The 12,471-nt window shown below is 36.3% G+C and overlaps 2 protein-coding genes across 3 annotated transcripts in view; both read left to right on the top strand.

The window, feature by feature from the left end:
- LOC311283512 (E3 ubiquitin-protein ligase RNF19B-like) overlaps positions 1–12,471 on the top strand; it is a 320,725-nt gene that overhangs the window by 184,851 nt on the left and 123,403 nt on the right. The gene's annotated exons all lie outside the window — the stretch shown is intronic.
- LOC311282856 (uncharacterized protein) overlaps positions 10,006–12,471 on the top strand; it is a 35,425-nt gene continuing 32,959 nt past the window's right edge. For both annotated transcript variants that reach the window (XM_084396922.1, XM_084396921.1), the window contains exon 1: positions 10,006–10,257. In XM_084396922.1, the coding sequence (XP_084253048.1) occupies positions 10,119–10,257 (139 nt within the window). In that variant the 5' untranslated portion in view covers positions 10,006–10,118. The remainder of the gene's footprint in view (positions 10,258–12,471) is intronic.

The raw sequence follows: 12,471 nt of genomic DNA, 5'->3' as shown, positions 1-12,471 counted from the left end.
ACACACACAAAATGACTTATTTTCAATATAAAATGTGAATGTGGAATGGCAGGCTGAAGAAAGGGAGTTGTCTCCGCGTTTGGTGGAAAACCACACTTCGCCGTTTCTCCCAATCCACCCAGATCCGAATCCTCCGAATCCTCCTCGCCTTCAGTGGAAGCTAGAGAGGATGATGAGGGTGCCACATCCAAATCAGGATCTGACTCTCCTGAGTCTGTGGTGTCAGAGGGAGAAGACGATACATCCTGCAGCTCGCTGGAGGGGTCAGGCTGCATAATCATCTCTAAAACTTCACTACAAGTCAAGCCCTTTCTGCTTGCTGCTCTTCTCGCCTTCAAATGACCAGCAGGCTTGCATGCACGCGTTTAAATCCACTTGCTTTGTTTTTGTTTAGTCTGCATTTCTCACCATCAAAAGGCAGCAGATGCATAAATACACTAACTTTGTTTTTGTTTACTCCATTTAGTTCTGAGAGCTGAGGTGCATATTTTGATTTTCTCAGACACATCAAGGTGAGTACACATACACACACACACACACACACACACACACACACACACACACACACACACACACACACACACACACACACACACAAATATGCTATTATACTCCATATTACTCCATGTAAAAGCCATAAAGCTTTTTTTGCACTGGCCTATCTAAAGGGTTAATGGTGCCACCTGGTTATCAACAGTAAAAATTACATATTTTACCTTTTCCCAACAGGGGAAATCACCAACAATAAAAAATGCATGATTATATAGTGTCATGTCTTTGCAATCAAAAAATGTGGTTATAATGGAAGTCAATGGGGCAAAAACAGCCACGAACAGTAAATGAGGGAGAAAAAGTTCTGATGCTGCACAAAAACTAACAATGCATCAAAACCAATGTTGTTTCTAATCTTTGACATGTCCAAGACTGTGATAAAAGGTAAAAAAAAAATCCAGTCCACAATCACATTTTATATTGAAAATAAGTAATTTTGTGTGTGTGTTTTTTTCCCCAAATCAGTGACATCATTTATGAATTTGGTAATTAAAGAGTTTAATTTAGTAGTTTTGATCAGGACTGAGGTTAATTAATAGATTTATGCAAAAAAAAAAAAAAAAAAAAATGAAAAAAATATTTATGAGATACATTTTTACAGCAGTTTAATGTAGTGGCTGTTTTCAGCCATGAATATAACGGAAGGGTAGTGTATTTGCCCACAGTGTACTGTTGAGTTTTTGAAAAATTTCAAAGCATTTTCCCAAAATATGTGTCAATAGACAAGCAATTCCCGCACACTATCGTAACTTGCAAAGACGTAATATTTATTCAACGTTTCGGTCACACGACCTTCATCAGGAGTATACAAATGTTCAAATTCATCTCTTTTAAGATAAACATTGCTTGTCTATTGAAACGATCCACCTGGTCTTATTATCCTACGCACCTATTACCTGCAGGTGTGCGATGGAGCTTGTTCACTAATTGACTCTGTGTCTATTGCTTGTTGACTGAGAGTTTTATCCTACGCACCCTGAGGCTTGCAACAAAAGAAACATGACTACTTTTCAAGAGATTAATAATTTGACAGACAATTGCGCTAACATATTGGCCATTTTGTGCCTACTAGTGGTGTTAATTGTTTTGGTCTAAAAGTGGATTTGTTCAAATGTTTTAGACAGATGAAACTACGGTATTTTTTCTCCAAATCAGAGTCGAGTTCATCTATGACACCTTTTAGACCTAAAAGTAATTTTTGCCCTAATGTGTCTAACCACACTATTCATACTTTTTGTCGTTTGGTCGAAAAAGAGGTGATGGAGACTTGCTCGTCTAGTAAAAAAAGTCTCTCATAATTTTTCATTGAATGAGCAAAGAGCTTTGACTGAATTGATAAGTGACCCAAGTATCATTATAAAACCTGCTGATAAAGGAGGGGCTATTGTAGTCCAAGATACGAAAAAATACCAAGATGAAATTCTTTTACAATTACAGAATATTAGGTTTTATAAAAAACTTCCCAGTGATCCTACCAATACTTATCAATCTTAGATATTGTCATTTTTAACAAATGCTAAAACAGAGGGTTGGATATCTCAATCAGAATTTAAATTCTTGTATTGTCAACATCCGATTAGACCTGTCTTTTACACTCTTCCTAAAATTCATAAGAGACTTATTGATCCTCCAGGTCGTCCGATTGTGGCACAGACTAATTCCCTCTTATCTCCTTTATCTCAGTATGTTGATTTTTTTTATTAAACCTTTTGTTTATTCGTTAGCCTACCATCTTACATTCGAGACTCTACCGATTTTATCAATAAGATTTCTGAGGTGTATGATTTACCGGATTTTTCTTTATTATTAACTTTGGACATAACGAGTTTATATACTAACATCTCACATGAAAAAGGACTTATTGCACTTAGACATTATCTTTTGTTACGCGAGGACTCTAATCCACCATCAGACTTTATCGTCGAGATGGCTTCGTACCTTTTGAAATATAATTATTTTTGTTTCGATATGGATTTTTTTCTTCAGATAAGTGGGACAGCAATGGGCTCGAATTTTGCCCCTAACTATGCCAATTTATTTATGTTTTTTTTTTGAGGAGAGTTATATATTGAATACAGACAAGAATCCTTTCTATCCACAGATCATCAAGTGGTATAGATACATTGACGATATATTTTGTATTTTTTTAGGTGATCACGATGAGGCTCGAGAATTTGTGACATATCTGAATAACTTGGTTGACGACTTAGAATTTACTTCCGAAATTAATTCGTCTAGAGTACACTTCCTCGATATGTGGGTACAGAAGAACGAAGGCATTTTGACTACAACTTTGTTTACAAAAGAGACTGATCGTAACACACTTTTACTTGCTACCAGTTTTCATCCGACTTTTTTAAAAAAAGGGCTACCTAAGAGTCAGTTCTACAGATTGAGGAGGATTTGTCATTCTGATTCCGACTTTATTGAGAAATCGAAAATCATGAAAAATAAATTTTTGAACAGAGGTTATCCTTTGGATTGGGTCGAAGAAGGATACGATACAGCTTTTAAAAAGACACGGTCCGAATTGCTAAAAAAGAAGACAAAGAAAACAAGAAAGTATTATTCTGCTTGTATTACAACACATTCACCTAAATCCTACAAAAAACACTGGCATTTATTGTCTTCTGATCCGGAGTTGAATGATATTTTTAGACATCCTCCTTTGATTGTATATAAACGTGCCAGGAATTTAAAAGATAGCTTGGTACAAGCTCGTTTTCAAAGTGTTAGTCCTCGTGCATCTCAGAGTTTACTCAGTCCTATACAGAAGGGCAATTATCGTTGTGGGAATTGTGCTCAATGTAATAATACTTTTAAAACATCATTCTTTTGTCATCCTAGAACTGGTAAAAAATATAGCATCAAATCTGTGATTACTTGTGTTTCCACTCATGTTGTGTACTTGATACGTTGTCCTTGTGGTATAGGCTATGTGGGAAAAACGTCACGTCAATTGAAACAAAGGATTAGTGAACATAAGAGTTCGATCAGAAGAAAAGATATGAATTATCCAGTTGCGGTACACTTTTTAAATTTAAATCACGATGTTACCTCTTTACGTTTCTGTGGGATCGAGAAAGTAACTTTGCCACCTAGAGGGGGAGATATTGAATTACTTCTACAGAGACGCGAACTGTTCTGGATTTACACCCTTCAGACTTTATCACCTATGGGTATGAACGATGAAGCACCATTTCATGTAATGTTATAGTGATGTATTTGTTTTGAATGATGTGATGTTGTCTCTACTATGTATTCACAATGAGTTTGAGTGGCCATGGAGCCTGACTGTTTGTTGTAACAATTTGAATGATGTGCTGTTTCTACTATGTATTCACAATGAGTTTAAGTGGCTGTGGAGCCTGACTGATTGTTGTAACAATTTGATGCTGTTTGATGACGATGTGTTGATCATGTGTTTTAGATGATCTTGTTAACTTACAGGGAGATCTTTATTGATTGTTGTAACTATCACAGTCTGTAACTGTTTATGATGTGATGCTAATTTTATACTCCTAATGAGCTTAATTGTTTACAGATGGAACTTTGTTAGTTAGTCTCATGTTTATCTTAAAAGAGATGAATTTGAACATTTGTATACTCCTGATGAAGGTCGTGTGACCGAAACGTTGAATAAATATTACGTCTTTGCAAGTTACGATAGTGTGCGGGAATTGCTTGTCTATTGAAACGATCCACCTGGTCTTATTATCCTACGCACCTATTACCTGCAGGTGTGCGATGGAGCTTGTTCCCCAAAATATGTGTCAAAATAAGATTATTCACCAAAATGCATTCCATTTGCTGAAACACGGAGAAAGTTATGGCCAAATAAGACTCAAAAATACCCCATAGTGGATGAAAATATCCCCAACAGCACATAAGGGTTAAATGTTTTAGAGACTAAAGTTTGTGATATTTAATTGAATATTCTGATGAAATATTGCCTGGCAGTGCTGGAAATATAACTTTATTGGGATTCACATATGATTTATTCAAGATTTATTCCCACGTGAACGAAAGGCGTGTCATTCAGACCAGTCACATGGTTTAGGGTTAAGACTGAAAGAGTAAAACGAAACTACGTTTTCTGAGTCACAATCAAACAGACGAGAGAAGCAAAATTCTGCAGTAGGCTAGTTTGAGAGACATTCTTACTCAAAATGGCAAGTTATTATGAGAAACAATATAAGGAATCAGACTTTGAACACGGCATTAAACTCGTGAAAAGGTGCAACGATATCGGTGAGTTTGTTCAAAGTTTTTAATATAATGGAGCCTATCACCATGCCGCGAACTAATTTCAGCATTTGACAGACAGCTGTGTAACAAAGCGAAAAGATTACAATTTAATGGGTTATACATTTGTTGCTTGTTCTATTGCTTGACCTAACTATATTTTAGGACACGACTGACGCAACAATAGTCCTCTTCACATTCTGCTTTATATTTTACCGAAGGCTCTCACGATGAAAACGCGACAGGTTTTGTGTAGGCCTACATGCTATATTTGGCTAGGACACTCCTGTAAAGACTTTTTTCTTTCTTTGTAAATAAATGTTGTATAATAATGTATACTGCAGGAAATGTTTCGTAATATTTATGTATTATTTGACTGATCTACAGTACTTTGTGAAGGCCGGAAAAAAGAAATAGAAATTCAACTTCCTTGTTTCTTTGTTCCTGGAACATTTATGTAGCTTACAACAAGTCTAGTAATATTATAAGACTAATAATATGTGCAATTTGTCTTTCAGTGTATATAGCCTTACTTTCACAGTGGTTTACAATTATATGAGTATAACATCCTGTTTTTTTACTCCAGTTTATTTAATAAAAACATGTGGAGAACATGGTGGGCTTTAAAAAGAAACAGCAGGATTGTCATCAGACAATTGTTCCATCATGACAGTATTAATCTGAAAGAGAAAACAGACCATAGAGGACTTTTACACCCATTCCTATAATATAGCATACTTTCAGGAATGCAGAGAGTGCACTAGGCCTATTTACTCTATTCACTCTGTGCAAGTATATAAGTCAGACAGTGGTAATTTAAATGTAAAAAAAATATGTTTTAATCATTTCCCCATCAGATCCCTGTGATGATGATCCAGATGTTTTAAGAGCTGAATTATCCTGTGGTGACGTCACTGATCCACAGACACTGACTGACTACTGCAGATTACAGCTGACTGATGTAAGTGCAGTTTAGTTTGCATCACAAGATGATTTTTTTTTTTTTTTTTTTTTTTTTTTAAAGCTATTGTACAGTTATAAGGTTTGCTTTTTTAAATTTATTTAGATAATACAATGAAATGTCTTGATAATACAGACTTTTTCTCAAAATGATGAATTGCAGGGTAGAGCTGAGCTGAGATGCCCTGTGTGTAGTGATCTATGGTCTTACACTGAAGTCCGTCTATTAGCCAAACTTACACCTGAAGAACAACAATTCTTTGAAGCAACTCTTGCCAATAATGCCATTAGAGAGTTAATAGATGTCAAGAATGTAAGTTTCCAACACATTTTTTTCTTAGAAACATGAATAAATTAGTACATTATTGTTCATAAGCTCTTTCTCTCTCTTCAGTGTCCTGGTTGTGACTGGTTGATTGAGAGATCAAACTCCTCTAATCTCAGTGTGAAATGCACCGTTTGCTCTGTAAAGAAGGGTGAAACCTTTGAGTTCTGCTGGCAGTGTGAGAGAGAGTGGAAAGGTCATCAGCCTCGATCTGATAGATGTGACAATGACGGCTGCTGCAACAGAGAGCTGGATCTGCTGAAGAATTGCACAACTATTACTTTAAAAGATGCTGCGAATATTGTATGTCCAGCTGTTCGTGCTTGTATAACATGTGGTTTGCTGCTTAATCATAACACAGAGAAATCTAAAAGCATAGTGTGCTCTCGGTGTAAGATAGAGTTTTGTTTTGTCTGTCTCAAGCTCAAGCGTGACTGTCTGAAGACAAGTAGTAACTATATTCCCTGTTCAGATGGTGTGGCTCCACGACAGACATCTATTCCAATTTAGAAAGTTAATTAATAATTGACTACATTTGTTTAGATTTTATTTTGTTTTTGGATAATAGTACGGGTGTAACAATATATCGTGTCACAATATATTGAAATACAAAGTGCATCAATATTTATTGTGGATAGTTCTCCTAAAATATAAATTACTGTGAGAATTTTTTATTTAAAAGTTTTAGTGTCAGTACTAGATTAAACTACTATAATATTGGATATAATGTATAATAATGCAATGGTGGAACATTAGTGTGTCCTGATAATGCCAAATGTCTGATGTTACCAGTAAAAAGTGGTTTACATTATTTTCAATATAGTCAGTGACAGAGATCAAGCATATTTGTCTAAAATCTCACTTAACCTCACTTATCGGGCTTATGCTTCTCTGAATAATGCCTGACCTTTGTATTTTGAGCACTTCTTGCGTTGTTTTTGCCTCTTCATGATGACTCGCTTAATTTAGTCCTAATTTGTAAGTCGCTTTGGATAAAAGCATCTGCTAAATGACTAAATGTAAATGTAATGTAACCTAATTCTGTATTTTCAGCTTCAGAATCATGAATATGTTTATTCTGGTGTCTCTATTGTCCTGTGCTTTGGGTTTCCAGCACCAAGTCCAAGAATATTCATCATCACTATTGTATACAAACACAATGTAATACCAAGTTTAGCATTTTAATCAACAGTCATTTTTTTACCTTTTACGGTATGTCTTAAGAGTATCGCAAAAATATGGTATCTTGAATTCAGTACCGTATCATGACATCAGGCTATCGTTACGCTCTAGATAGTGATCTGTGAATTTGTTTTTGTTGGTTATTAAAATGTTTCTGATTGTAAATGGTGATTTGTGGACCCTAAAATAAATATAACTACAAACTTGAGTAAATTAACTGAACTAAATGGAACATAACTGTGACAAAGGTCTCATTTGTTAACATTATAATGTACTAATGGGGGAATCACATTGACAGGACATCAAAACAGGACTATGCAAAAGCCCTGAAAATTTAGCTTTGCCATCGCTGCAGTTTTTCTAACATTTTCTAACACAACTGCAAGTTATAATTGAATGGGTGAGCTCACTCACTCATTCTTTGTCTTTCGAAAATCATATTTCATATGTTACAAGAACAGCCTTTTTCCACCTTAGAAACATTGCTAAGCTACGTAACATGCTATCTGTTTCAGATGCAGAAAAGTTAGTTCATGCATTCATGACCTGGAGACTAGATTACTGTAATGCCTTATTAGCTGGTTGTCCTGCATCCTCAATAAACAAGCTACAGTTAGTGCAAAATGCCGCTGCTAGAGTTCTTACTAGGTCAAGAAAATATGATCATACTGTATAACACCAATTCTATCATCTCTACATTGGTTACCTATAAAGTTCCGTATCAATTACAAAGTATTACTAATGACCTATAAAGCCCTAAATGGTTTAGCTCCTGGGTATTTAACGGAACTTCTATCGCCCTACAATCCATCGCGCTCTTTAAGATCACTAAACTCGAGGCTTCTGCCTGGTCATTCCTAGGATATCTCCTAAGTCCACTAAAGGAGGGAGAGCATTTTCACATTTAGCTCCTAAACTCTGGAACCCAGCAAACACAGAACGTTGGCACAACGTAGCCAACCTTCTAACAACGTTTTAACAACATGGCCAAAAGGTTGCTATAACTACGTTGTGTGGTGAAGTTGTTACAGCGTTGTCACAATGTTGACATTAAACCATCGTTCAGGGCCATTGCTTAAGGTTGTGCCTAGGGTGTCTTGGCAACCACTGGACTACATAATGTACTCGTCACTGCCCTGAAGCGGGAAAATCAGCCTTTTAAATTCCAACCACCTGTTGTTGGGCTCATTGTGTTCTCATTCATCATCGAGCAAGGATACGTGAGTATATTGCGTTTAGCCTACCTCAGCTATCAAACACAACCTACAGCTTTAATTTCTAATGTGATTAATGAAGCGTCGCTCGCACTGTTTAGTTTTTCGTTTGATTTTTCCGCTATTTAGTCTCATTCGTTTCTTTGCTCCTCTGGATTTGTGGATATGTTTCCCCGGTGACACCTGCTCGGCTACTGTCCGCCATACAGACCCGGTTTTGTTCATTAAATGTTCTGATCTGCCTTTGCTTTTCATGTTTTATTTATTATACTTAAAATAAATGTGTATTCGTTTATTTCTTTTTTTCTTTTTTTTTCACAAATGTATGACTTTTGGAAGTGCAATTTGATTATATGCAATTTTAATAAAGTTGAATTAACGAAACCTTTTGTCATTTTTACTCTTTAAAGTGTAGGCTACACTTTCAGGTGTTGATAGCCCCATTAAATAATATAGATAAACAATAAACGATAAAAAGTATATAATTATCTAACAAAATACACCATATAAAAATATTGTCAGAACGTCGTCTCTCAGTTGCTGAATGTCGCGCAACAACGTTGCTACAGCCCTGTCACGTCTTACAATTCTACGTTGTTACAATGTTGCGAGCACGTATACAGTGACGTTGCCATAGCAGAAATGCAACGTGCCAGAGACGTTGCCACAACGTAAATGTGTTTGCTGGGAATGGCCTTCCTGATATTGTCCCAGTTTAAAATTAGATTAAAGACGCATTTCTTTAGCCAAGCATTCACATAATACTTACCTTTTATCCTACAGCTGAATCAGATTGAATGCATTAATATTATGAACAGCAGCTACGCTAATTATTTCCCATCTGCTTTTCTGTTGTTATCTCGGGACGCTAGTCCCGCGGTAAATACAGATCGTCAGCTCAAGTTTGTATCCAGCCACCTATGAAACTACAGATGCCCCAACACCCGTGCAGAGACGACTAGAAGCCTGATAAGAGACGACTCGACGCTGGCGATATGTTTATGCCCTAAATTAATGCATGTTTAACTAACTGTATTTGTACATTTCTGAAATGCACTTTCTGTAAAGCTACTTTGAAACAATATTGTGAAAAGCGCTATACAAATAAATTTGAATTGAATTGAACTCATAGACACCCTGAATAACCTAATTGCCCAATACAGATGTCAATCACAATCATCAGACAAGCATTAGTCTATCCAAAACACATTTGATGTATTTTAAGGTTTTAGATGTTATTGCAATTATATTAAAATCAACGAAACAATAATACCTCATTAGAATTCATATAACTGGGCCTTTTCATCATAGTGGGCGGGCCTAGGCTCATCAGGCCCATCCATTGGCTACGCACCTGCCTCATATCGTTCATGTACTGACGCTATAATTTTCAGATTCAATTTGAATCTTTTCCAATATTTTCTATTTTCTCTACGATAATGCTTACTTTCTGACCAACTAATTTTACCGGGTTATATGTTCCGTTAAACACGCCCATTTTGACACATTAAAGTATCAGGCCTAGTTTAAAGTGAAAGTGAAACTGAACAATTGCTGTTATATTTCAGCTCACAGCGACCAAACGATTGCTGTTTCTTCCCTGTTTATGCTCATTTATTTTCTCCTAAAACAGATTCAGAATGGCGTTTCAGGTCCTCGTCAACTTTAATGAAAAGAATGAGACACGATTACATGTGGCGAATTCATTTGAAGAGTTTGAAAAAACCACCGTCAGAGAACTGAAGGAGAAATTCAGATCTTCAGTTCCCGGAGCACCTGGTAGGTTAAATATTTATTATTTAGGCTACTCTTTAAAATCGTGTAACTCAAATGTGTGTGTGTTTTTTTTTTTTTTTTTTCTGTTTATATTTTGAAACAATATGACTGAAAAAAAGTAATTTCTAGGCTCATTATATATAAATAGGCCTACAAATCGTATTGGTTACAGTTTATTTTGATGGTCCCCTTTAGACATTCTGTTGACTGTTTGCACACTTGAGTCGTCTTTAAAAGAACCGAACTAAGGGCGTTTTCACACCGGCTTCTTTCGTACAGTGTTTGCGTGTGTCTCGACAGTTAAAAATAAAACCACAGCAAGCTCATGGAGGGAACTTGTCAATCATCTTGATGGATGACGCAGAGGAAACACTGCACAAAAAGAGGACAGTCACTCGCTTGTGACTTGCGTGAACACATTTCGGTAAGCTTTGAAAGGTTGCCTTGTGAAAGCGAACTGTACCAAGAAGAAAATGCAACATTATAACAAATTAAGTGTCTGTTTCCGAACTAAACAAAGATCTATAGGTGTGAAAACGCCCTTAAGGCTACTTTAAGTGGACCAAAAGTGAAAAAAGACCCAGTTCTCTTTACGTTCCCCTGCCCCTGTCCCTGAAAGAGGGGCAATATATATATATTTGGTCTAGTAATGTGGTCTCAGAACTTTTGTTCATACTGTTGCTTTTTGGATCTAGTACAGTGTTTGATGGCTGACCCTGCATAAAAAACCCTAGTAAGTTGATTGAACTCAATTGATTTGAGTAAACTCGATCCCTCAATTTAATTTAGTAATGAGCTCTCCCAAAACGTGCATATTTAAGTTGATTTAACTTGGTGCTTATGTAGACTTGACTTAAATTGTTTAGTTCACCAAACTTGACAATTATTGAATGTACTTAAACAATAAAGTTCACTTAACTTAGTGTTAATTTCAAGTGTACTTGTATATTTAAGTAAACTCAACAAGAAAATTTAACTGAAATTAGAATTTAATTCTAAATTTTAAAGTTATCATTTTTGACTGTAAGCTTTGTGCCAACTGCACTTAAATAAAACAATAAACAACATATTGATCCTTTGAGTCTTTATTGACCAAAATGTCAAATGGACATGACTCACACCCTGTACATAACTCTAAAGGTGGCAACAATGTCCAACATTAAGTAGTGAACTACATAAATTGTACAACTCTGATCACTTAAAGGTAGGGTAGGTAGGATTTTTATAAAAAAAACTTTTTCAAATTTGTTTAAACTGTCTTTATATACCAATACATAATTAAAATGTAAGTGCTCTGAAAAAGAGAGAATAAAAATCGAGTGACTGTAGACCTTTTAATCTGCAATAAACACAGCTCATTATTTCCATTCGGGACGAAACAATTGATTGGTTTGGGCGACTGTCACTCACTCTCGCAACCAATGGCTACCACCCCTGTCGCTAGATCTGCCCACATGCGCACGCATCCGTTTGATTTGAGAGGCGCGGAACCTACGAAGAGAGCATTCAAAATTCAAAGCACCTGCATATGCAGTCAGCGAAGGCAAACAAGGCAAAAACTACTTCCTCGGACCCTGCCCGCACTCTTGAACGACCTCCTCTGCTTCGCCCTCGACCCCGGACCTGTCCTCGAACCGACGATGAGGTACTTGTCTCCGGACTGTAACGTTAGTCCTTATCAGAGTCAACAATGTTTTCATCATGGAAACTCTTACATGCAAAACACCGTATATGTTATGAATCTTACACGAAATTCACCTTCATCACAGTGTAACTGATGGTAATGGAAAAACGTGTATCAATGCAACCTGTTTTTAGTTTTGCCTTATAAATATAGCTCGTTACCGAATCAAACTTTACCAGTATCGATATGCTAGCTTGATAGTGAGTACTAAAAGAAATCTTATTTGTTTATATTTATAGTGATAAAGTTAGGTATTTTAGTACATGTGATTCTGACATGATGTCACTGTATGTACTGCGCTCCTTCCTCTCCACTCGTCTCAGGTAATAAATGCGTCTTCCAGCTGAGCCTGAGCGTTTGGCGTCGCGCGTTCATGTGTTTTGGGGGCGTGGCTTTGGAAGGAGCCCAGAAGGGAGGGGGTGGGAGTGAATGGAAATAATGAGCTGTGTTTACAACAGTCGTGAGAGGTCTACAGACACTCGATTTTTATACTCTCTTTTTCAGAGTACTTACATTTTAATTATGTATTGGTA

The sequence above is a fragment of the Rutilus rutilus genome (assembly GCF_951802725.1).
Source record: "Rutilus rutilus genome assembly, chromosome: 23".
In the NCBI taxonomy this organism is placed as follows: Eukaryota; Metazoa; Chordata; class Actinopteri; order Cypriniformes; family Leuciscidae; genus Rutilus; species Rutilus rutilus.
The sequence above is the reverse complement of the archived record's forward strand: the minus strand, read 5'-3'. Positions and strand labels throughout refer to the sequence as shown.